This window comes from Ceratotherium simum, chromosome 23 (assembly GCF_057802395.1).
Source record: "Ceratotherium simum simum isolate JZ-2026a chromosome 23, ASM5780239v1, whole genome shotgun sequence".
Classification (NCBI taxonomy): domain Eukaryota; kingdom Metazoa; phylum Chordata; class Mammalia; order Perissodactyla; family Rhinocerotidae; genus Ceratotherium; species Ceratotherium simum.
The window spans coordinates 6,012,731-6,040,298 of record NC_141922.1 but is presented as its reverse complement, the minus strand read 5'-3'; the positions used below and the strand labels follow the sequence as shown (position 1 = coordinate 6,040,298).

General features: G+C 43.0%; 1 protein-coding gene across 1 annotated transcript in view; it reads right to left on the bottom strand.

Annotated features, from left to right (window-relative positions):
* Positions 1–27,568, bottom strand: part of FAM135B (family with sequence similarity 135 member B) — a 168,159-nt gene that overhangs the window by 90,904 nt on the left and 49,687 nt on the right. Inside the window, exon 3 of the mRNA XM_087447415.1 lies at positions 7,615–7,754. Coding sequence (XP_087303541.1) covers positions 7,615–7,754 — 140 coding nt within the window. The remainder of the gene's footprint in view (positions 1–7,614; positions 7,755–27,568) is intronic.

The window sequence follows — 27,568 nt, the reverse complement described above, 5'->3', positions numbered from 1 at the left end:
GTTTTCTATGTTGCAGGACTTTTGAGAAACTCATTCCTCAACCAGACTTGATCGGGAATCCTCTAAGCAGGAATTGTCATAGCACTGGCTTTGGGAAGAGTGGAACAGTGAACTTGCCTAGAGTGATGGGATAATGTGGGAGGTGATGTTATCTCTGCCCTCGGGCACCCCTGCACTGTGGGTGCCATTCTCCTGGTTCACAGAGGAGGAAGCTGATGCTGAGGAAAGTGAAGTCATTTCCCAAGGTGGCTCACCTTCATAAGAAAGTAGATCCTTCATGACTGTCTTGAGATCCATTACATTTAACCATGTGTGCTTTAAGACACCTTAGCATTTCATGTCCTGTTTATGGCTGCTTTCATTCTTAGCTTTCAAAATGAACTGTTTTTGTTAATTAGCACAGGAATCTATTTGTTCTACCTGATAGCTTCTTAAATACAGCTAAGAGATGATACTCCTTGTTCTTCTTTTCCTGCACTAAACACCACAACCCCCACCCCCAGGGGAATTGTTTGCTAAATTCCAGATTTCACCATCACCACCCCTACTCAGCGGAGAAACTCAGTTAGGTACCGGTGCCTGTGACAGGACTTCCTCCTCCCCACTCCCAGGCTAGACAGACCGCTTCTCCTCTGAAACTCACAAAGCTCTGTTTCTCTTCTCTATCTTGGCATTCACCGTTTCCTATAAAATTGTTTGAGATTTATAACCTGGAAGCTCATGAGCCAGATATTATCTGTAGACACTTTTTCTTTAGTCCTCATCATATTTTTAAAAATGTTTCGAACAAGTTGCAAACATTCAAAAATAAGGCTGTTTCACATTTCTATTGCAGTTTTCTGGTTTCTGAAAAAACAATCCCTGGATCTGGCCATGCTAGGCTGGCACTGGAAGCTCCATTTGGATCAGGCTACAGCAGTCACTGATAATACCCATCTGGCCTGTGGCTAAAATCCTCGGCCATTTATGCCCAGCTCCAGGAATAATGCCTACCACATAGAAAGTATTAGTACATCTTGAGGGATAAATAAAGCTCTTTTCCACCCCCAGCTTTTTTGGTTTTTGTTTATTTGCAAGAATGTCTCCATCCTGCAGGGATGGAAATCTCTTACCCAAAAACCTCTTTGGAAACACATTCCTGGTTAAGCATAACTCAGGCAGAGACATACGGATGGAATTTTTCTTTAGGTCCCCAGTGTTTTAAAATTTGTTGTGGGAAAAAAAAGCATTTAAAAGTTAACATTTTGCTGAATCCAAGTGCTATGAATAACTTCCTCTCCTAGCTTTGTTTTGCATAATCACAGACCTCACTTTGTACACACAACTGAAGCAACACAGCCTCTTGCCACCAATCCCTGGGAAGTGAGACTGACAGAGTAAACCCTCCTCACCACCTTCTGAGCATGCGTTTGCCTGGTTAATGAAAATTCACTGTAAACTCCAGTTTTGAACTTGCTGCAATTCCTTTGGAACTAGGAGAGAAATCCTGGGCCAGGATGAGCTTTGGCTAGATAGAGCCTGGCTATGATTTCACCAATGTCTCAATAAATCTGTAATTGCAAGATGCTACAGAATGAAGACTTGGCTTCTCTAACCATTCATTTCATCATTGGCTCTTCGCTACCTGCCCCTCCCTCCAAAAACACATATGTACACATTCACATGTACACATGCACATACATACATGGGCACACGCACACAATCACATGTACATACACATGCACACATTCACATGTGTACACACACACACACGTTTCCTTCCATTGCCCTGCCCTATCTTGGTTAAAGGCATCATCTCCTTTCAAGGGTCATTTTTTAGTGCCGGGAAACAGTTTTGTGTGCTCGTGGAAATAATAACAGTATCTACCATTTACACAAGAGTTACCATGTAGCAGGCACTGAGCTAACGCTGTCCATATACTATCTTATTTAATACGGGTAAAACTATGAATTAAGAAATAGTGTCCCCATTTACAAATGAGGAGATTGAGGCTCAGTGTGGTAAATTCACTTTCCCCAGCTCAACTAGTTAGTGAGTCCTACAGCCCAGATTCAGTCAAGGGTTCCTCCATTTCTTTGGCCTTTTCCCATGATCCAATCTGTGTTGTAGGTTGCACATCCTCTCGCTGGTTGGTTTCAATTTTACTCATAATGATGACTCTCATATCTTGTCCTCCTTTCTTAACTTCTCTCCTTAGTTCCATCACAGCTGGGTGGGAAGAAGAGGCTTTGGAAGTCAAGCTACATGAGTGCGAATCCTGGCTCTACCATTTAGTATCTGTGTGACCTGGGGTCAGTCAACCTCTCAAAGCTTGTTTTCTCACCTGTAAAATGAGGGTAAAATAATTACACTTACTCCTTAGACAGGACTGCTATTGTGTGACTAAATAGAAAATGCACACAAAGGACTTAACACAGTATGTGAACAAAGACCATTCTCAACATGTGTAAGTTATCGTTATTGTTGTTATTTCCAACGTACCATAGGCCCAGCCACCTATAGGACCCCTTCCTCCACCAGTGCCACACAGCAGCTCTGCATATTTGTCATAAATACAGGTTTTGTGGTCAGACTACCTGGGTTTGAGTCTCAGTTCTACCATTTCCTAGTGGTGAGACTTTGGAAAATTTACTTAATTTATCTAAATCTCTGTATCCCCATCTGTAAAACAGGAATAATAAGACATCTCACAATAGTGTTATGATGATTCAATGAGATTTTCCAAGCAAAGCTCTGAGCACAATGCCTGCCACACAACACTCCCCTAATAAATATAAGATGCTATTAGTGTGAAGATCATGAGATTGTTATTGTAACTCAACCTGAATTCCTATCACTCCCCAACAGAAACGTTTCTTCTCCTTACCACCCCGGACTATCAATGGAATCTCCAAGCTCATTTCACGCCCAAATCTTGGAGGCTTAACCATTTAACTTTTTTGACTACAGGATGTGCCCATCGCCTATGCTTTACCTGAGCTCAGTTCTATGGGCTACCTGTAGCTGTAATGCATCCCACTCTTTCCATCCATCTCCACTGTTGCTACCTCTGCCATGGGGCTCACCAGCACTCACACGGACTACGGCAGCTGCCTCCATGCCCCAGGTCTTTGGGCCCTGTTTTCCGTATTTCTGCCAGACTGACCTTCCTAAATCCTAGCTCTCCTCCTCCCAACTCCTGAAGGAGCGTCCTGCCTTCAGAGCAAGGTAAACATATGGCTTTTAGCAGGGCCTCTGTGGCTCCCCATGTTGCGTCCTCAACTTCCTTTCTAGCCTTGCATCTGTGCTGCCTCTTTTCCCACTGGAAACAATGCTTTCTTCCCAAATCTGTCTTCTACTTTACTTTCCTTTTCAATGTCCTTGCTATCCTCTGTCTCAAAATACCTTAACTGCTTCCTGTGGAAATCTCACTCATTTCTACTTATCAAAACTCTCAATCACCCTCTCCCCCATCAAAAAAAAAAAAAAACAGAACAAACCAAAACAAAACAAAACCTCTGCCTGACTCACTAGGTCTGGGATGGACTCAAGAAGCTGCATTTTGAACAAGTACTGCCAGAGGACTGGGATGTGGTACACCAAGGAATCACACTTTGAGAAATGCTTTTCTTTCTGAAGCCTATAAAAATGCAACCTTGCCCACAAAGGCTTTTTGATGTCATCTGTTCCTCTTCCTCCCGAGAGCACTAAGCATCATGTTGTTAATAACTGTATCTTCTTTGCCTTGACTGCTGGGAAGCTCAGAGCTGAATGTGTGGGCCACCATCAGCACATATCCAGCACTGCTTGTGCATTTTGATCTGTTACATTTATCCTAGGCTCTTTCCTTTTTGTGTTTTTCTTCTACTCTGGCTCATTCTATTGCTATTTTTTTCCTTTTATTATTCTATCTATTTTGTCAGCCTTCTCAAATTTTCTGTGGGATTAACAGAGTTTATATAAATAAAATATATATCTTATCTCCACACTCCCTTATTCTTTGCAGCCATCATTGAAACATCCCATCTATGCCTTAAGCTGTGATGAGTTCTGTCCACGGTCATCTTTTGCACTTATGTGTGCCCTCACTGTGTGGACTGAAGCTTCTTCGTATCTGCATTTCCCACAGCATATGGGGTGGTATGCTTGCTGTGTAGGCATCGTATAAATGTTTGTTGTTCACAATGATGGTTGTGTGAATGCATGAACACGAACTCTGACCACCTGGCCATAAACAGTGTTTTGGTTGTCACAAGCAGATAGACATTCACAGGAAAAGAGCTTAATGTATCCATTCCACATATACAATTTTTATGGACATAACCAATTAACTTTAATTGTCACTGATTTGGACATAATGGTTAACTATAACATTGTTTGCTGCCGTACGAATTACCGCCAACACAATAATAAATTATTAGCTTGTAGAGATAAGTGATGTGGCATGCAGAAGAAAACAACATGTACTGTCAAACAGACTCCCTGTTCAACCTCAGAACTAAGGCTTGTAACAACCTCATATGAGCTAAACTTGGGTGTTGGCAAACATTAAACTTGACAGGCTTTATAAACAGTTAGGGGCAGGAGCAAGACACTGATGGAATTAAGATGGAAAAATGACCAAGATGCCTGAGTAAGGCCCAAACCCAGCCTCCACTCACAACCTCTCTGCCCAGGAAGGTCTTTGAGATCAACATGCCAAAGGACAATGGCCCATGAGAAATAAAGTGGCATCCCCTTACTAGAATTTGGGGAAGCTAAGCTTGCACATGCACTCTAACTGGGAGTTTCTTAAAACTCTAAACAACCTCAGGGTATCTTTCCTTAAACTGGGTCCAGGAAGGAAGTAGACAATACACTCAAAGTGAGGAATATAAGTACAGTTCATTAAAGGGATGATTTACAAAGGTGTGGGGAGAATTTAGAGAAAGTGACCGATGGTGGCTTGGTACCTCAGGGTTAATAACTGCAGGACTTTCTTACCACTCTCAGTCTGAAGGGTCAGGCAGAGGGAGTGGTTATCAGAACTGAGGAGACAGCTACATGGAGTGAACCCTTGACCTGAGCTAAGGGCTTTGGTAGAAGGACACAGCCAGAGGTGTGCTGGTAAATGTTTAACAACCAGCTCTCTGAAGGAAAATTTAAAAACCCTGATTTTTATATTGCTGATTTCTGTGGTGTAAATATTTCCATCACAATGATTTCAAGCTACCAATGTGAAGTCACTAAATGTGGAGTTGGAAAGAGATATGTACCTCTGACTCCCAAAAGCTAGTGTAAGCAGGCCCCAGCTCACTCTGGACACAGCCAGCCCTCTGTGACCCAGCATGAAAGGAGGCTGCAGAGGGAATACTCTGACCCCACTCTGCTCCCTTCCTCCAGCCACCTACAGGACCTCTCAGATGCTGAACCCAAATAGAAAGCAAAAGGTAAGGATACTACTGAGTAGTGCGTGCAGTCAGTCTCTGGGGTCCAAAGCAAGTGGGGAAGGGAGAGAGATGAGATGGACGAACAAGTCAAAAGACAGCCAGCACAGCTCATAGAGTTCGTTTTGGTCTTTTTAATTTCAATTACAGATAAAGTCTTCGTAGTCACTGTGATGGTCCTAGGAAGATAGGAATCGGGTGAACTGAAGGCTAACAGGGCACACTTAAGATATTCATTTCTGTTTGGAAAGAAGGGGTTACAAAGGCCATAAAAAGAAGGGATTCCAAATTCAACTTGTTCATTCACCAACTAAGTCATTCACCTGTTATGTGTTGAGCATCTTCAGTGTAGTCCTATGCCAGGTACTGGGGATGCAGAGAGAGATAGGAGATGCCGACACTGAGAAGCTTGTAGACTGGTAGGAGAGGGGCAAAACTCCACAATAAAAATTGTGCTATTCCACATTTGTGACAAAATCAAGGGCTTCCCATTGCCCAAGAATAAGCTCTACATTCCTTCCCATGGCCTATGGTGCTCTGTAAGTCTGGCCCCACCTACCTCTCCAACTTCTCCTGCTCCCTTCCCCTCACCCACTGCAAAGTCAGCTTGGCCCTACTGCTCTTCCTGGAACACACCAACTTTATTCCCACCCCAGGGCCTTTGTCCTTGCTCAGCCCTCCTCCAGGGATGCCTGGCTCCTCCTCAGCATTTGGGTCTCAGCTCAACGTTGGCTTCTCAGGGAGGCCTCTACTGTTTGCCTCTTGTCCTCCAGGGAATAACCTCCATCTCATGTGAGGTTGTGTCGAAGTTGAGCTCTTGGCAATTGCATTATTTGAGTAGCCATCTGGAGGCAACAGCAAGTCTTGCAGAGTGGGCCTGCCAGGAGTTCTCTTTCACTTTGCGTCCAGTTGTAGTTTCACAGGACCTCCAATAGGGGTGCTTTGTGAGTGTGCCTCATAGAAGAGTGAGCTGAGCATGTAGCAGTGGGAAAGTTCAGTGACAGAATGTACATGCTTTATTTATTTGATTACACTGTGATGTATTGATCTAGCATTAAAATATAAGGCCAAGATACCAGGGATATTTTCTTGTTCACTCTTTTATCTTTAGCCCATAGTAGGTGCTTAGTGGGTGCTCAACAAATCTTTGATGGATGAATGGATGGATGAACGAATGAAGAATGAGAGACAGCTTTTCACTTCTAGCCACTGGTCACTACCTGGATCACAAAAGATGTACACAAAAGCCACAGGCATGAGAGGAGGAAGATATTAGATGGCCAGTAGGAGTCATTATGCACACCACATGGGGAATGAAGGTAGGGATAAGCCTCTAATTAATCTTTCCTATACAGGAACACACTTCTACAACATTAAAGGTATCCTAGTAGGAAATAATCAGCTGGAATGTGGCAACAGAGATTTGAGGCGGGACTAGGGGAGTGATAACAATGGTTTAGTCTTCGGATATTCTTTTGAAATGTGTTAATCTGATGAACAGGGAATTTTCAACCAAGTTTCCAGCAAATGGAATGAGGCACCCAAGGCCTCTGGGCTTTTACTCATGCTGTTCCCCCTGCATGGGATGCCCTTCGTCTCATTCTTTGTCTGATGAACTCTTAGCACGCACATATCAAAGCCAGCTCCTTGGTGAAACCATTGCTGAGCCCCAGCTTTGTCCTCCCACAGAGCTCATCTCTCCTTCCTTGGTGCCCTTTCTTCATTTGTGCGTACAGCTGGGATAGTGCACATCTTTCTCCAGGCTGCTTGTTTATGTGTCTGTTTTCCTGAGAAATTATCCATCCCTTGAGGTCAGAGTTCCTGCTGTCTTCTTCAGCTTTGTCCCTCATCCAAGGGCCCAACACAGAGCCCTGCGCAAAGCAGATGCTCAATAGACATTGAGCTGGTTGACCCAGTGGCTGAATAGATAAACAAAAGGGCAAATGAAGAGCACATAAGAGAGTCAGTAAGTTAGTCAATGGGAACTGCTTGGAACAAGGAATGAGCAGGTATAGGAATGAAAGAATGAGTACAAAAATGAATAAATAAATAAGCTCTTGAATGCTCTAAAATCATGAATCTCTCTCTGTCAGATCTCAAGGCAAATCTGTAGTTTCTCCTTCACTTACCAGTACTTACCTAGCAATGGGGGCAAAAGGCGCAAGGAGGGAACACAGCTTGCAGTTGGTGGTAGATCCCAGGACTTACCCTTTCACCATCTAAGAGCAAATGAGCTCGGAAGATCACAGCATCATTTATGGGCACCTCTTCGTTCCTGTATAAGATCTGAAAGACCCGGCTGTGCATGGTGCTCTCGTGGATGCAGGCTGAATGCAGGCTGCTGCTGTCTGCAAAACAAGAACCAGTAGGAGCCCATGAACTCCAATACTGCTCTGTACCTGTAGCCTCCTCAGGTGTCTGTGCAGCTCAAGGAAAGTAATGGCCCCAAACTGCATTCCAATGTCCAAAGATTCAAGTCACAGATGAATGAGATCCCATCATATACAGACTTCTGCTCAGTGAATTGGGCTGGCATCTCAGAAGAACCTTGTTGAGTCCCTTACAAGCCATATGACCTTAGCTAAATCATTTGCCATGCTGTGGGCAATGCTCCTTGGCTGGAAATCGGTGCCTAATAAATTCCTCACTTGCTCACATGTCCCCTCCTCTGTGAAGCCTTCCATAATCCCCCTCTCCTGGAAACAATGAGGAGAAGGGATAAAGACAGAAACTGCCCTTCTTCTACAAGGACTTCCTACCGCCCACAGACTCTCTCTCCTGAAAGTGTTGTTTGCATATCACATACAATTTGAGGAGAACTCTGTCTTGAGTTTTAGGTAAACGTGCTGGTTCTAATTGTACTAAATATCAATTTTTTTAAGAAACTGTTCTCTGTGTCCTCTAATGCATTCTAAATATACCTTAATCCTTAAACACTGTTTCAAAGTTAAGTTGAACTTCAGGAACACAAATCCATCCAATGGTTTAAAAGACCTTACTGAATCCACTGACCAGGGTTCTCATGGGCAGCAAATGGGTGAATTCCTCCAAATCACTTAACACATAAACTGCATAGTTGGAATAATACAGAAATATTCTAAAATAAATAATGCTAATACTTATACAAGGCAATGATTACCTACTCATAATTATGACCAACCATGTGATACTTTGCAGTTTCCAAAGTGCTTTTCAAATGTGTTATTTTCCGTAATCCTCATGGAAAATTGCTAGGGTAAGTTTCACTACAGATGAAGAGGTGAAGACTCAAAGAAGAAGAGGTACCCGGGTGTCTTGGTATTTGCTGTATGAGGAAGCATTGTGTGGATTCATCCTCACATCTCTCTACTGACTGACCAACGGAGAAAAGAAGTCTCAGGTGAATGAATAAAATACACCCATTCCCTAGCAAGAGGTAGCTACTCTACAAAGCATTACTGAAGTAATGAAATAGCATGCAAAGGGAGCCAAGACAATAACAAGAAAAAACAGTCTAACCAGCAAAGAAAAAACTGCTCAAGTGCCTTGTGTACTGTCCTCAGATGGCTTCAAGAGTTCTTGGAGAACGGGACAATGGGTCACTGTCATCTGCAATGCACAGTGACACCTAAACCAACATCTGCCTTGTAGCTTCAGAGTAGAGAAGAAAAAAATGTAAAATCTCAGGTCATTTCCAAGGCTGCTCAGGTGTGCCTGCTCTAATTTGCACTTCGTCGTGAAGGAATTAAAATTACTGGCCTAATGTGGCCCTCTATAGAACTGTTAGATTCAAATTGATGTGGCTTTTAAGTAGAAGTGATCCTCGTGTGCGAATGCTTTTCTGTTTTTTTTTTTTTTTTTTCTATTTGCTGCACTGGCCCTTTCTCTATCACTGTCAAGGTCTGGTTGATCTATAAGCCAGACCGACAACGTGGCAGAGGATGGAAGGGGTAAATACTCTGAAGGTCAGAGCAACATCGAGCCGTCTAGTACCAGGAAGGTCAGCCAGCAAAACAGTTCAATCACTTGCCTTCTTGGGCAAGTGACATCACCTCTTGTAACACCAGCTTTCCATGTGAAAAATGAGCATATCCACACTGAGCTCCTGGGATTGGTGTAGACATAAAGAGGATAAAATAAATCAAGATCTTAAGACCAGGCATGTACTGGGCATGCAATATGCAGTAGGATGACTTTTTAATTGTGTTTAGAGAAAAGTCTGTGCACTTTCTGTTGACTACATTTATGCTGGCCACATTTCTATGGGAAACTGAGCTCCTCTGATTTTGAGCAGATTGGCAAACTAGACCACAGGTCTCAGTGGTATTTACAGAAGTTCACCAAATCCCGAGGTGCTCCATTAAATCCAGGATGAGACATTTCTTATGTCCTGTGGGACTTTCTGTGTCATTTTCTCATCACTATTAAGGAGGGCATAAAACAGGTGTCTTCTTACAAGGGAAAGCTCACTGATCACAAGACATCCTCTGGGATTATGGGTATCACTGAGACAGCACCTACCTGCTTTGTTCCCATTGGAATTCTCCCTTCCCCAGCAACAACAATCTACACTTGGACACCCTGTCCATTATCCTTGCTCCCTCTTCCTAGCATTCTGTAGGAAATGCTACTTTGTTCTCCTTGGCAAGGCCACTTCCTGAAGTTTCTAGTACTGGTTCTCCTGCTCATTCTGCAGAACCTTCCTTGGCAGACAGAAGGCACTCATTCACATCACGTGCAACTCACCATCCTTTTATGTCCAGGCACTGGGCACCCAGAGATGAGAAAGTACATATGCTTTCCACCCTTAAAGATCTTGCTCATAATTTGGAATGCTGCCCTTTCCTAGCCTTGGGGTATAGAACCACTTTTCTCTTTAGAACACTTTTACTTATTGTTTAGCGGCCAGATTTCTATTCAAGCAGTCCAATGAGAAGGTGTAGACTAGAGTCTTCCCAAATATCTGTGTTCTTCTTTTGTATGTGTCAGGATTGGTACCATGAATAAGCATCTGAAAGGAGAGTTGGAACTTTGAGGGGAAACAAGACCGATGGAAAGAAGGTGGGAGGAGGAAGAGAAGGGAAGGGAAAGGAATAAGAGGAGGGGAGCAGAGAAAACAGAACAAGGTGGAGGAGAAAGAGGAACTCTTTAGTGGCTCCCACTGCCCAAAGAGTACATCAAACAGCTTGATCTGCAATTTCAGGCCCGAAGGCAAGAGTAAAATGATTTCTGGTTCTGCTGTTTATTTTCCTAAAAGTTGAGAGATGTGAACACTTGGCCTATCTATGTACCTCTAAGTGTTCACAACTCAAACAATGACTTTTCCTCTGCTGAGAACCCCCATCAGCCCCAGAGGGCTCTATGAGCATGGATTACAAAGTGTAGGTGCTGTTCATCTAATGTGGACCCTCTGCCCCAGAGTCCAACCTCATGGACTCAGCACTCTCATGGACCTTTCTTTGTGGACTGAACCCCGCTCCCATTCCAAATGCATGCACATAGGAGCTCCCCAGAGAACTGAGTTTGTACTAAACAGTCAAAACTCTGGGAGACCCCCTCCAACCCTCCAGGCCTGAGGACAGCTGGGTGAGGTTTGGGCTGTCTGAAAAAGAGGATGTTGAGAAGCTATCACTGAATTTCCTCAAACACAAGCCACATTCATATGGAAGAATCCTCCAACATATTAGAGCTCATGAAAGTGGAAAAGCCAAGTTAGATTATGAGCAACTCAAGGTCAGGACATTGGCTTTCTAATGGTTTAGAACAGGACCTCCTTCAGTAAGGCAAACGTAAGTTCTAGACTTGCCCCACCACTCTCTCTCTGGGTAGGCTTGGGCAGGCCATTAAATCCGAGCTTAAATGAGGCAAGAATCATGTCTTGCCTAATTTCCATGTTGAACGTGAGGCTCAGAATCGATGAGGAGTAAAGAAGTATGTGTTTAACTGTAATTCTCAAAACTGAAGCAGATTTCCTGGTAAGATGAAGATGATAATGACGATAATTCTTTATGCTAGATAATTTTATGGCTATTTCCAGGAACAGGAAAGACAGAATGTCAACTTGAAGCCAAGCTTTACTATTTTTTCTAACCATTTCAAAGAATAGGCAGAAAAGAAAGCCACCTTGAAACAGATGTTCACCATTTTTCCAGAGAATGATCAGAATGATTTCCTGTATCACTTAGGAGTTGTCTGACTGGTGGGGCAGTGAACACTCATTGCCAGGGTAGAGAGGTATGACATGACCTTCTGTGGTTCAATTAAGGCTGCTAGTTTCCCCTGAGACTCTATCACAGGAGTACAAATGGCATAGTCTGCAAAGAGAAAGCAGGAACTCCTGGGAGCAAAGATACCATCGTCTTGATGATTTTTTCCAGAGTTTGGAAGTTGGGGAGACCTGTTGGACTGGGACAGACTTTTCCCAACCTAGAAGAATTAACATATTAACATTAACTCTGTGGATCACGCAAAGATAACCTGTTCCCAGAAATAAAAGAACCTTGAGGAAAGCTGGACCCCAGGATGATAACTCTGGATGCTCACAATTGCCCAAGCGTTCACGAGTAGAAGTCTGGTTTAGTTACATCTTGAGCTGGAAAGTTCTGTGGACCCATCTAACCTGGCCCAAAGGTTGTGCATTGAAGATCAATGGCTGAATATATGAATGTCATATAAAAGGTAATAATCTGGGGTCCGGAGGCATGGGTCCCAAGGCCTGTGCAGATGCCTGGACTAGCAAGTTCACCATGGAGGCTACAAGCTTCTCAGAACTCTAGAGAACCACATTCAACAGAGCACCTGTCATCAGGAGAAGCCCCAGCAGCAATGGACTGATCAGACCCAGTTGTCTCCTAATCTGACATTCAGAAAAGAACCTCATTTCATTGTGTAAGCCCAGGGCTTCTTGGACAATGTGAGAAGGGGAAAGTGGGTTAGCATTTCTACTAAAAGAGCATTTAGATACACAAGCACTTCTGTGGAATATCTGAAGAGATGTGAATGTACTTATACCTTCAATTTTTGCAGCATGTCATGTTGGTGACACATCAATGAAAGGCTATATTTTAGTTGTCATTTTTATTGCCATTTGAACGAATATCAAATGTTTTTCTTGCTTTCTACTTAAAGTACCCTACTGTACATAGAATATTGAATATTTTGCTTTAATGCAGATGGATATGAGTTTAGGCCATGCTCATAATCCCAGATTAATATATTTCTATTATTTTTGCTATAAGACATATTCATTCATTCATTAAATTTTTATGAATCACCTGCCATGCATCAGGCAAAACATTGGGATTGAGCAATGAACAATCATATGGTTCCTTGTGGGGTGTATCTGTCTTGCACATCCGTCCATGGATTAGGGAATGTGTAGCCCCATTGTCGTTCATCTCCTTGTATAAATGAATTTCTCATCTCTCCAAATATGTTGCATTATTTACCATGTCTTATATGGCCTACTTCAATAATTTTAATTGAGGTGGCAAATTATGTACAAGAAACTGGGTTTGAGTGTATGTGTTGTTATTTATTAACTATTTGATTTGGAAAAGTCACTTCTCTGTAACATACAATAAATACAAAACTGTCTGCTCATTGCAAATTGCTCTACAGAAGCTAGCCTGGGATTGTACCGTCTGAGTTCCAGGTACTGTATATTCCTTATCTTGGTATGACCTTGAGTCTGAGAATCTTCATTTTACTCATGAGGAAACTCAGGATCATATAAGTTAAGTTACTTCCTCAGTGTCAAATATAGTAGATGGTAGAATGGTGATTCCAAATCCTGTGCTTTTTTTCATTCTTTCATCCCTTAGTTTGTTTATACATCCATTTATTATTTAACTAAACAACCACACAGGCAATATGTTAGACATAACGCTAGTCATTGATGAAGAAACAACAGTGACAAGGAGTATTCTTCAATATTTAGTCCAATATTTCCCAACTTCATTATCTTCTCACCGCACTCACAGGGCGCCATCTCTTCTGTTTTACAGAATAAGATTCAAGTTCTAGAATGATGAAACAGCAGGCTTTGCATACTATAGTCACTCAAACATGCACTGAATCAATCAATTAATTAATTATTAATGAGTGCAGGGATGAAGGAGGATGACTCGTGGCAGGTTCCCAAGGTGAGTGGTAGTTCCAGCACCCAGGACGTCTGACACCTAGCCTACTCCACAAGAAAACTCAAGTTACAAAGCAGGTACTATGGCCTGGCAGAAATTCATATTTACAGAAACTAAACCAAAGAACTCAGGAAAAAACACCATTTAACCTACTGAAAATGAACAAGGGCTGCTGCTGCAATTTAGCAGTAAGCATTCTCCCATCAACACCAAGTGGGCTTAATTACTTAATTATGAACCATTGTGACCTACCTACGAGAGTGAGCCCAGTAAGGCCAGCACTTGATAACACTTTATTAGCCAATAATGTGTACTGCTGTATAATCTCAAAAGTGAAAGGCCAGCGTGTCGTCTCTAACACACTCCAGTCGCCCAACAGTTCACCCGCTGGGCTTCTGTTGGATTGGTCCTAGCCACTAAGCAGTCTCAGGCGTTTCCATTTGCAATTCAATTACAGAGTCCAGTACATGGCCTTGTACTTCATGCTTTAGTAAGGACAAGAAGTGGATCTGAGTTAAAAGACAGGGATTTGCTCTGGGCTCTGCCATTTGTACACCGTGTACCTGTGAACAAGAAACTTATCCGCTCTGAGCCTCAGTCTCCTCACCTGTGAACTGGGGATGGGAGAGAGTACCTGTTCAAGGTTAGGAGTGTTGAACAAGATGACAAATCAAAGCGCCAGGTACAGGGTCTAACATTTAACAGGTGCTCAGAGAAATTGCAGTGAATACACTGCTGGATGGATAGGAGTGTGTAGCTGAGATGACTATTAAAAATTATCCACAACAGAATTCTACCAGCTCCTAAGAGAACTCTCAGGGGAAGTGGAGAGGTAATCTTCAATTGTCCTTTGACACTGGGAAGCAAGCAGGCCTGGACTGGGCACTGGGCGTTGTCTGGAAGGACAGAGCATGAAGAATCTACCTGCTTACTAGCTGGGAGACTTTGGGTGAGATTTTAACTCTCCCAACGTTAGTTCTTTCACAGAACTATTGAACATGTCAATAACAACACAACTCCATGAGGTAGCAAGATGACTCCTTATTCCCCATCTTGCCTGCTGATCGAAAGTATCAAGTTCATGATTTCCTTCTCACCTCACTGTTTCCCCTTCTTGATTCCTTGGGATGGCTCCTCCTGTGCCTCCTGCCTCTCTGTGCTGTAGACCTCCAGGTCTTGGGCCCAGGTCTTTTCTCCTTCATGGGCTTTGCTCTTTTGCTAGGGGATCTTAGGCATTTCCAAGGCTTATCTACCACTTTTAAGCTGAGAAATCTCAAATGAATGACTCTAGCACCATTTCTCTCCTGAGTGGGAATGATCCCATACCCACTCAACATTGCTCCTTTGATGTCAAATACATACCATCAACTTACATATCCAAGACAGAATCTTTGATTATGTTTCCCAAATATGTTCCTCTACAATCTCTTAACCACGATAGTAAAATATTTCCTGATCATCTTTGATTCCTCTCCCTCCCCTCCCTTATCCAGTCATCAGTAAATCCTGTGGACTCACACTAAAAATGTGGTTCTGATTAATCTAAACCTTTCTGTGTAATTTTATGATTGTCTCTCAATATTGAATATAGAAAACTTTATTTTCTTCTTCTACTGTTACCATTCTTTAGCCTATTAATATAAAATATAAACCAGACTTCATCACCCCCATGGGGCTTAGAATAAAATCTAAATTCCTTACTATGGTTTAATTGGCCCTAAATGATCAGTTGGAAGCTGCAGTCAAGGAGAGGGCTTAACACAGAGCTGGCATTTTGTGCAGTGCCCAGGCTGGGCAAATATTTATAGAATGCATGACTGACCAAAGCCCAAGTGACCTGATCGCGGAGAATTTGACAGCGGCGTTTAATAAACATTGTGAAAGTGAACTAAATCTCGGCTCAAGCAGCTAGCTCAGTGAGGCTGGCTCTGCTTCCTGCTACATCCTCATGATGACCTGGCATCCACACCCATCTGGATTCCCTTTCAAACAGCCGGCACCAAGGATGTTGAAATGCACAACATGGGGTTTTCTGAGAAGAGTGTAACCAAGGTTCCATCTTCTAATCCCGAAACCCTTTCTGTTAATAAGTCATTAGGAGACACAGTAAATGGGAGGCAAAGAGACCTATTTATGTGATTCAGACTTTCCTCAGCCATCTGCCTCAGCCATATGCTTCCCCAAAAGAACTAAATATAGCCACAATTTCAGCTAATGAAATATTTTAAGAGCTGCAGCCTCCCCGCCCAATCATGGTCCCTAGTATGTTCCAAGGAGCGCAGAGTCATCATCCAGCCCATGGTGACCTTGGCCTCAATGGGAGACCACAGAATATAGGTAGCAGTCATGACTTGCTACAAAAATAGCAAGGAGCCCCCTGAGTCACTGGACCAGATGATCTCTCTGCCTTTGTCGTCCACAGACATGGAAGGTCCCTCCGGAGGGCCAGCCCCACTGCTCGGGGCTGAGCTAAGACTGACCAGCCCAGAAAGAGATCAGCAGCCTCAGCCTGCAACTCCCTCCAAGGGTTGAACCCTGCCCTACCCCCTCCCCAAGCTATGAAAGAATGGAGCTATCCCCAGTCACAGGACATTCTCACCTCAACTCTCTCCTCCTATGCCTCATCTTTCCTCTATTGGACTCCTCCATCCTGTCCATTAGAGCATAGACCTGGGTCATACCTGTACTTGGGAGATGGGGCAGCATATTCCAAGTTGGTTAGTACATGCACCAACCAATCAGAACACATGTCAGGCATAGTGATGAGCAAGGTCCTACAGGCCATCTGATGTGCCAGGCATAAATCCTGGAATTATAGATTGTAGAGAAGGTGAGGGTCTGGAGTAGGGGAGCAGGCTAACTGGCCAGTGGATGGGAGGCTTGAAAAGTTTAGGGCAGTGGCTACTATGACAACTGCTCACAACAGATGTATTGGCTGACTATCGCCCCTGGTTAAAATGAACAAGGCATCGCCACATCATGTGCAAGTCAGCCTAGTCATCCTTACTGAGACCTGTGCCTGCAGCTAGGGTTTGTCTTCTCAGCTTCACATGCTTTCATCTCACTCCCTCTCCCTCTAAACTGTGGCAGCCCAGAGCAACCTGAGCTCTTGTCTTCCAGGACATGGATAGTCTTGAAGCTGGCATTTTTTCCTTCACTTCATGAGCTCCTTTTCCTTCCGCTGCATATCTGTACCAAATGCCATAGATGCACAGTCCATCTGTGCATGAACTTAGGAATTACCCCAGGGCCAGTTTTCCCTTCTCCAACTCAAGCCTCCTCTATCACTTGATGGCCCCATGTTCTCCCAGTTGACCTGCATGCTTTAGAGTTCCAGCTCATTTGGTGACCTGGATTCTGATGGATCACCCTGACTCAGACCTGGCTCTGGCTAACCTAGTAACTGACCTTCAACTCCACACACAGCAAATACAGGACAGAAGCGTGTCTACCATATGCCCTGACCAAACTCTGGGATACTTCTTCATCTGAACTTCTGCACCTGCCACCTTAGCTCCAGCCTACAATTGGACCAGTCTCAGACACAGCTGGACAGTTGGAGCTGTCCACATATGTGGTGCTGACACTTCAGGGAGTAAAACTCTGAGGGATTGATGCAGAATTGGATCCCTTCCCATCATTCTGGCCTGTTTCAAACACTCTCCCTTTCAACAACCTTTCTCTGACTATTGCAGCTTACAGTGAATGTTCTTGCCTCTGGATCCTATACATTTACTCCTCGACACCATTAAGCATTCAAAAGATGCTACCATCTATCCACTGCACCTCACCCTGTCAGCACACTCAAATCCCGTTCATCAAAAATACTGAGAATTCCAGGGCCTGTGCAGCATCTGTAGACTTAAGATAGTTCCTGCTCTTGAAGAAGGCCCATTATCATTCTCTTCCCTTGAATAAATGTTATGATCTCCTCAACAGTACCATCTGTTGAATTTTGCACTTCTAACCCATAGTAAGTGATCAATATGTGTTGAGTGAATTATACTAACATGGCAAGATGGTGTGAGCAATGTTAGAGAGTTTCTTTAGGCCATTGGGATGTAGGGGGGGCACTGAGAGACTTGGGCTAGTGTCTTGATTTTTCCCTATTACAAGGACATGATGTTCTTTTAATCTCTTTGTTGTCTGTAAAATGGAGCTACAATCCCTAATTATGGAGTTGTCATGAGTGTCAAATCAGACAACGGAAATGACTGTCTATGATTCACTATAAATGAACACTATTGTTCAACGCTCTAATTACTTTCTTAATTATTTTTTGTCAAGGGGTATAGGCTCATCATAACTTCTGCCATGCCAAATATAAGTTTCTTTCTGATTAAACTTGGTTATTTATTGATAATTTTCAGAAACCCCAGCACAGTGCTTGCTCAAAGTGAGTAATCTGTAAATATTTTTTGAATATTCTTTTTCCTCTGACATTTTTTTCCCTACTAAGGAAAATTTTTTTTTCTTCTTTTCATCCATCAAGACTCTGTTCATTTTGTCCCCTTTTCCTAAGTTCTCTCAATGCCTGAGGCAGGGACAATTGCTCCCTCCTTTGTTCCCAGATCAGTTTTCACCAGCTTGCTTAGAACACCTGTCACACAGTTATAGTTCTATACGTCTTTCTGTGACTAGACCAAAGGCTCCTCCAAGCTTGGAGAATATATCACTCACCCTTGTGTTCTTGCCTTCTAGCAAGGTGCCTGGCATAGGAGGTACACAATTAATATATTTTAATGAGTCGATAGCCTCTCATCCCCATCTCAAAATCCTGCCTCTGCTTCAGTGACCTTTCAAATGTCACCTCTTCAGATTGGATTGGTGGTTACCAGAGGGGAAAGGGGGAGGGAGGAGGGCAAAGGGGATAATTAGGCACATGTGTGTGGTGATGGATTGTAACTAGTATTTGGGTGGTGAACATGAGAACATGATGTAATCCACGCAGAAATAGAAGTATAATGATGTACACCTGAAATTTATACAATGTTATAAACCAATGTTACCACAATAAAAAATTTTTTTTTTTAAATTTAAATAAAATAAACTTACAGTTCAATAATTTAAAAAAATAAATAATGAAATGTCGTCTCTTCTTGAAGACTGTTCCGTTTAGTGAAGTTACAAGCAACACAGGCTCTGAAATCAGGTCTGTATTCAAGTTCTGACTCTCTACTCACTTGCAAATTACTTAACATTTTTAAGCCTAATGTTCTTCATATGTAAACTAACCACGATAACCTCTTTTTCTAAAGGGTCATTTTGAAGGTTAGATAAGACAATGACTGATGTCCTTATTTTTATTAAAAATGCACATTTTCTCCCACTTTATTCTTTTACCTTCACACCTTTGTTGTGTCCCTTATAGTCCACCTTCTATTTGATTCATCTTGGAACCTTATCCCTATCTACATACTCTCCCTCTCCTCCACTGTTCTAAAAGCAACATGAGGGCATAGACAATAGGACAGTCATTTGGATCTCTTCTCTGTGACTTAGATGAGTACTCTGAAAAAAACAGATGCTGAATAAGAGTCCAGCACAATAAGAGGTAGAGCATTAGCCTTGGGCCTAATGATGTGATTGTCCCCAAAGGAAGGCTGAGTCCTCACTAGGGAAGGCAACTTTTCTTTTTCCATTTCTGAGCCACCATCCTAGGTCTAAGAGCTCATACATCCCATGTGGGGACTGATAGCTAAAAGAAAATCACATAGTTCTATAAACCCATTTCACAGATAGAATCTAAGAGTCTCAGAGAGATAGAGAATCCAGCCCAAGGGCAGAACCAGCAGTGAAATCCAGAATTCCACTGCCCTTCCTACCGCCCCGCAGTGCCCTTGATGCTCACTGGGGCACTGAAGGACTATTTCTGTCAACACCTTTGTGTCTGAGCAAATTCTACAACCAACATTTGAAAATCACAGCAGCACCTGCCTGAGTGTCAGTCAATGCTTAGCCAGTTGGCTCCAAAATCAATGCATGCTTAGGCCTCTGTCCTCAGAATCAGTTATTGCAGCTTTAGATTCAATTACCAGATGGCGTGTTCTCCCAGGCTCATTTCTCTTCACCTCTCCACCTTGGTGCAGAGGCAGTCATGCAAGCTTGCTGTTTATGCACTATGGCCACTATCAGCCGGCCAGTATAAGTTGTTGGGGTTGAGAGGTGGAGGACAGCTCACCTCCTGGACACCCCAGGCAGAGTAAGCCCCACCCAATGCTGGGCTACCATAGCACATTGCTCTACGTTCCTCATGATCACCCATCATCTTGTAATTATGTATTTACATGTATGTATGAGTTTCTTGGGGTTTAGTCCTGCTGTAGATCAACTCAGCAGCCATAAGACTTGGCACTGGCCTGAGAAAAAGTAAACTTTTAATGACTGAAGTGTTTCAATTATTTTTCTCTTTTTATTTTACATATTCAATTTCTTCTAAACTAGATCCTTCCCGATGGCTTTTAAATGTAGTCTACTTTCTCTCATTAGAAATAAAACACATACAGAAGCCAAACCTCACAGTCCCTCCACCTACTACTCTATCTCCCTCCTTGTCTTAGCAATGAAACTCCCCCAAAGAATGTCTCTACTAGCTATCTCCACTTCTTCATCATCCTACTCACCCTTCAACCCCCAAAAATCTGGTTTCTGGTCCCTTATCACCACAAAAGAGCTCCTGTCAAGGTGATTGATGCCACATGTGTTGCTAAGAATTCAAGGAAAGTTTTAGTCCACATCGTGCTTGAATTCTCAGCAGCGTTCTGCAATGTTGGTCAACCCCTCCTCCTTGAGACATCCTCTTCCCTTGGCCTCTGTGAAATAAACCTGCACTCGTTTCCCTCTTTACTTTTCTCTGTGTCCTTATCAGGGTCACCTCTCTGAAACTAGCATGCCTGCACCCCCACTGTCACTCCCTAGCTCCCATGTGGGGCTTGATTTTACTTCATAGCACAGATTCCCACCGGAGGCATATTGACTGTCTTCTCTCCCAACCAGAATGCAAACCCTATGAGAGCAATAAATTTGCCCGTTTTGTGTATTCTCTAAGTCCAGTACATAAAATGGAATGTAGCACTATAGCCACTCCATGAAATTTATGTCTCTAACGCAGACTTTTCCTCTGAGTTCAAGACCTGTATGTTCGATTGACTACTTGAAATTTTCTGCTGGGATTTTTGAAGGCTCTACACATTTAACGTGTTTAAAAGTAAATTCTCCATACCTCCACTAGGACAAAAAGAGCTAAAAAGCTGGTTTTTCTTCCAACATTCCTTCTTTTAGGGAATGGTTCTATGATCCAGCCTCTTGTGTGAGCCAGAAATCTGAGAACCACACCTTTCCCTCACTTTCTAGTGTAACCCCTCATCAAGTGTCCTAACTTCTCCCCATCTCAACTACCGACGAACCTGTCCACTCTCCTGGCCTCTCACCTGGATGGCTCCATGGCCTTCGCTCTGCTAAACCTGCCTCTCATTCTAACTCTCTCTCTGCAATATTTCCAAAGAAGAATCTTTTCAATATGCAAATAGAATCAAGCTGTTTCTGTGCTCAGAATCCTTCAGTATCTTTCCATTCCTCTTAGGACGAAAAAAAAAAAGAAAAATCAAATTTTTTTTCCTAATATAGTCCTCAAGCCAATTTTCCCTCCCCACCCCTCTATCCTCATCTCACTCCAGGGTCTCTTGCTCTCTGTTCTCCAGCCACACTGGCCTGCCCAACCCTCCCTGTCACCACATCACCTATGACAATGCTATTCCTTCTGCCTGGCTCTTCCCTTTCCTATGGACTGAGCTGACTTCTGCTCATCCTTTGGCTCTCACTTCAGGCATCTATTTCCTCAGAAAATTTTCTCTAATCTCCCTAACATGGTCAAACCCGTGATCACAGGCTCTCATAATGCAATGCATCTGTCTGAGCATTGTAATATTAGTTGGCATAAAAAAGACTTTGTGTGATTATTTGAATAATAACTACCTCCTATATTAGCCTAAGTCCTCTACAAAAGCTAGGTACTTTTTGCTCAAACAGACCTAAGGCACTGTATAGCACCTAGCTGCTTGATAGATATCTATTGAAGGCGAAATTAAAAAATATATACATTACTAGTTTTGAAAAAAAGGTATAAAGCCATTAACTCATTGACCTTTCTAAATTTTTAAAAAATCTTTTGCTTCTCACTTGACCGTTTCAAAAAAAATCATAAAAATATAAAGAAGTCAAGTTATCCACTTGATGAAAGAAAATTAACAAGCAAACTGCAGCAATGGTTCAGAAACACCCAACTCATTGACTCTGCTCATTTATAAACTCTCTGAGATTCAGTTTCTTCCTCTGAAAATAAGAACAGAGATACTTTTCTCCAAAGATTTTTATGAGGATTTATAAAACAATATTTACAAAATACCTAGCACAATGCCTGGTATATTTGGTTACACAATGAATAGAAATTTATTAGTGTCATTGCTACCAATTCATGAAAATAAGGGTCAGCCACTGGCATATATTTCAGAAGGCTGAAGCAGAGTACATTTACTTCAAGTAAGATAAACAAGAACAATCATTTTCAGGAGTCATGATTTTTATTGTGCTTTAAACTTCAACAATATCGACCTCAACTGCTATAAACCAAAGCAATCAATACTGGAGAACCTGTGCTCAGGTGAAGCTTTCAAGGAGGATTTAGGTGAAAGGGAAAGGGTCTTTAATTGAGGTCTGGAAGCGATGTGAAATTCTTGTCATTTGTTTGCTCATCCTTTCATCCACCCATCAATCCACTGACTCAACATGTAGGCTCTGAGTGACGAAGGCGTGACAGCAGGCACTTGAGCTATGAGAGCAAGAGTTGCTATCCTCATAGGGCTCACACTAGAGTAAAAAAAAAAAAAACTCAAATAATCATTCAGTTATAATGTCATAAATGCTACAAAAATAAAAGCTGAAGCAAAGATGGCACACAATTTTGGGTGCAGGAGCTTATGGTTTAAAGAAAAAACAAGCATTTTATGGATTATTAAAATTGAAGTTTGACAGAGACCACAACAGACCCTGCAAACCAATGTGAAAGTCCAGACTCAAAAGCAGACCTCCCGAGTGGAGTGGTTGAGAGACATGGACCCGGACCCCTCCATTAGACTAGGGGAATAACATGACATCAGGTGGCGAGGGAAGATAGGATTTTGGCGCAAGCATATAGAGATGTTTGGAGAAAGCTGTTGCTATGAAGTCAGTCTCTGTTTACACCACGTCCAATGGAGGAGAGAAAAGAGGTGCCACCTCCTTTCATCCAAGCATGGAAGATCTACTTAAAGAGCTCGATACAGATCCCCACAGTCTGGGGACCAGAGGAACAGTGCATGTTTCACATCTCTTTCCAGGCAGGAGGAAAGAGGCTAACATATTGGGATAAGCTTAGACATTCAGGATTTGTTGAGAGAAAGGAGACATTATTTATGGACCAGAGGTGAGACCTATGGGTAGGAGAGCTGGCCTGGTGCCACTTTAAGGTTTGGCCAAGGAGACCACCTAGTAGGACAAGACCACCCCAGCAGGGAAAGTCTGTGTGGGATAAGACATGTCTAATTAGGAGATGGAGATACAGGGCAGGCTGAGTCAGTGGGAGGTGCGGGGAAGTTGCTGATATGGGACCCTGGAGGTTGCATCACAGTAGCAGCTTGCAGCAATGGCTCAAATGCAAAATGACAGCGAAGCAAAACAGACCAGATGTAAATCCTGACCCTACCACTTACCTCCCTGAGCCTCAGTTTTGCCAGGTACAAATGGGAATAATGTTAGTTATGACCTCATAGTTGTATGAGTAGTGTGGGAGAGCAAGATTTGGCCACCCTGAAATATATCTCTTTACCTTGATTGTTTTCTCTGAGGGACATTTGACCTCCCCCACTAACTGCCTAAAGAATTTGACATGGTGGCTCCTTCCTGGAACAGATCTTCTATCATGATGGCTGTAATGATAATGTAAAATAGATGTTACAATGGAAGGGGCACCAAGCCCCTTTTATCAAAAAACTCTATCTCTCCCTGAGCACATTATCTATAGATGACCCTAAAAAGAATTGTCTTCTTGCTTCTGAAGTCCCAGACCACTACCCCGCCCAACATCTTCCTCGCCTTTAGCTACAATACTTAAGCAAGCAGCTTAGACAGAGAGACGAGTTGCTTATTTCTGAGTTTCTCCCATGTATACATGTTATTAAACTTGGTATTATTTTCTCCTGCTAACCTGTCTTGTTGATTATTTGGCCAGCCATAAGAACCTTAAGGGAAAGGGCAGAGGGAGATTCTCCCTCTCTCCCCACAGTAGGAAAGTCCATCTTAAACAAGCTGATAGGTAAAAGCTTTGATACATTAGACTTCAAAGGTCAAAATTTCTTTATGACAAAAATTACCTACAAACAAAGTTAAAGGACAAGTTACAGCCTAGAAGATATTTTCTACGTAAAAGAATTGCCCTCAGAGATGTGTTTGGCAGGAGGCAAGAAACAAAATTACATCACTAAGGAGCAAATTATCCAGAGAAAAAGAAGCAAAAGTTGTAAAACAGACATTCATAAAAGGGGAAATAAAAATAGACAATAAACACACGAAAATATGGTCAACCTCCTTAGGAATTATAGAAATGCAAACTAAGACAAGATATCAGGTTTTATCCTTCTAGATTTGTGTGGGGGAACAGTCTTACCCTAGACTGCTGGTGGAAGTTTAAAAACCAGTACCCTGAAATGCATTTTAGCAGATATTTTTTAAAAAATTAAATCTGCACACCCTATGATTGACTTAGCAATGGGGCTTCTTGTTATCTCCCCTAGAGAAGCTCTTCACACATTTGCACAAGGAGCCACGCATAGGAGTGTTTACTGAGTCATCATCATTTACAGAAGCCCCCCAAACAGCAGCGTGCTGGCCCATGTTTAACAACTGGCTGTCCAAACAGACCTGGTTTGTAGTGTTCACTGATTTCCTGGCTCCAACAATCCCACTCACAGCCAGTTTTAAGCTACCAACGTGAAGTCACTAAACCCTGGAAGAGATGAGCACAATCAGCTCTCACAAGCTGGTGCAAGTTGACTGCAGCACACCACTGTCCCAAAAGTATATGTGAACAGATTTTGTTAAAGTAAGGAAAAAAAATCTGCATATTACCTATTGGTGAGTAGCGCATGAAAAGAAATGCAGAGAATATACACCAACAAGTTAGCAGTGGTTTCCTTGAGGACAGGTGGGGTCTTGGATGTGGATAGGAGTCAAAGATGTCTTTAGCCTCATTTGTAATATGCTCAAGGAGAATTTAGAGATTAGAATAGAACTACAATTAGAATTTACATATCACTTATGCAACAAATTAATAAAATAATGAAATCATTCAAATAATACAGCTGTGTTACTTATGTAGCTAATTAACAAAACAGCCAATCAGCGTTGGTTCCTTTAACACTGTGCCTTCTGTCATCAGCCTTTGTGTGCTCTGAGAGAAACCAAGTTCGTTCCTTCGTTTGTTAAATAAATTGCTACTGAAGGCCTACTTTGTGCCAAGTGCTGAGTAGAATACGATGGTGACCAAGATGTACATCAGATTCCCCAGCCTGGGGAACTTTTACTCTGTTGGTGGAGAAATAGACATTAATGTGTGATTTTCACTAGACTAGAGTGCAACCTCCCTGAGAAAGAGAGGAAGGAGGCATGCGATAGTGTGACACTGGGGATGTCAGGGGTCCTGTGGAGTAAGTCTGCAGGGCAGGGTTCCAGGGGCAGGGAAGCCCTTCTACTGTCATACAACATCCAGAAGGATCTGGAGGAAAGGAAGGTGGAAGAAGAGAGGGAAGGGCAGAAGGAGGAGAAGTCACGGGCCCAAGGAGAAAGATCACGTCGAGGCACGCAGGTGAGAGAGGGCAGGGATTCTCAGAGAGTGGATGAAGCCTGCGGGGGCTGGAACTTGGCAGGCAAGCAGGTTGTGGTGTGAGCTGATGCCAGAGGGGCAGGCAGGGCTGGCACTGGGGAAGCTGTGTCGGCCAGGTCCATGTCGGTAATTAAAACGTTTTTGTGACAGAAACAAACAAAAGGATAAAACTCATCTAAAACAAACCACCAAACGACAAAATCCCCTGAAAACCTTTTCTACAAAATGTGTGTAAGATTATCCCCCTTACGGATCTTGGGGGAAGTGCTGCTACCCAGTAGGTCTGCAATAAACATGGGCTCCTTCCTGATACAGTGCTTGCCTCTACAGGCTGGAAGTACCTAAAACAGAGGTGCTGACCCACCAAACCTTTCGGAAAGCACCAAGTCCCCCCTGCATTTGCTCGCCTGCTGTCTCCACACCCTCCTGCCAAGTCTCCCATTACCCACTGTCAACTTGATTTTCCTCTGGACATTGAATGCTCATTGCCTTGGCCAATTTCTTTGTGGATGAAACCTTTGTTTTCTATTCTTTCTTTGTTTTCTATTCTTTCTTTCTTTTTTTTTTTTAAATTATACTATCAGCTCAGCCAGCAGCATTAGGGCTTTTTCAACTGTTAATCAAATCTCAGAGCATCACTTCTCAAAGGAGGTAGATTCTTGCAGATGCCTGTCCAAGCCCGCACAACCGGGAGGCACGGGTTTATGGTCGCCATGAGACCCCACCTGACAGAAATCACAGGCCCTGAATGATGGAGAATGTTCCTCTCATTTTCTACTTTGCACTTTCCCCTCAGATCTGTTGAAGGAAGTATCTACAGATCAATGGATTCATTCATTCACTCATTCAATAAATAGTTACTAAGCTCTGGTCAGATTTGCACCCTTGGCCCTGGACCCTCCCTACCTAGCAGTGGCCCCACCTCTGTTGTGTCTTCCCAGGAGACCCTCTTAGGGCAGGGACAGGAAAAGCTCTTTTCTCCGAAATCATCCTGAGTGTACTTCATCTAACACTCTGTAGTACTGGGCACACCCACAGTCATTAAACCCAACAACTCTGTTCATGCACCTGCTTTGGCATCTGTGGTCATCTTTCACTTTTCTCCTCGGTACAGCTCATCAGGAGGCTGAGCTCTCGGCAGCCACAAGCACATTTCTTTCTCTCCGGGTTCCTGTCCACTCACCATCAAAAGTCCATCCCAATCACCCTGGGAGCCTTCTCTAAGTACCAGCAAAAGTTGTTTTTCTCTTCATCTCACTTTGTAATGATTATGAAGCATCTGAAAACTCAAGTGGCAACACACCACAATCCCCCTAGGGGTCACCTGGCAATGAGAGATCTTCAGCAGCATCAAGGGGGGAAAATCACGCTCAGGAAGTTGAGACGGTTAGAACACAGCAGGGCAAATTATGTAGCTCAAATGCTGTGCAAAGATGTACGGTGTCCTGAGCCTCAAGAGGAGGGTTTAAAAGGGCTGTGCTGTCTCTCAGGAGTGATCAACAGAACGTCACAGAGCCCTCCACAGGAGTCCTATCAGGAAGCATTATGAGACCCTCCTAGAGCTGGCCCTGTGGGGTGCTGGAGATTCAGAATCTTCTGCCCCGCAGGGAAGCGGGAGGGAAGGAAGTAACGGTGTGGCCTAAGGCTTTTGTTAGGGCAAGGATGATTGTGTTATTCTGAACAGGGGGATCCACCATGGCCTGGAGGGTGAGCAGGATTTAAATCAGCAGAGAAATAACCCAGGGAAGGTCCACACTGCACCTTGCCCTGTACGCCATTCAGTTTCCTAAGAGTAGTAAATGCCTGCAATTCATTTCCTTAGAATGAGAATTCGGGAGTCTCAACAAACCCAACATACCTATCTCTAACTTTTGGCTATTTTTTTTGTTCTTTAAACCTTATTTTTTCTCCTGATTTCAAGGGGAAAGGCCCCACTTAAGAAATTCAAACTCGGTTTTGGAGATCCAGCTTGGTTCTGTTGTGAATTGTTTCCGTTGATTTTCACTTCTAATGGCTTATTTTCCCATTGTAGCAGTGTCCACTCAGAAAAGTAGAAGCTGCTCTGAATATTACAAGCAGAGAGGGACCCAGTGCAGGGATTTGGATACAAAGGTATTGGAAGGCCTGG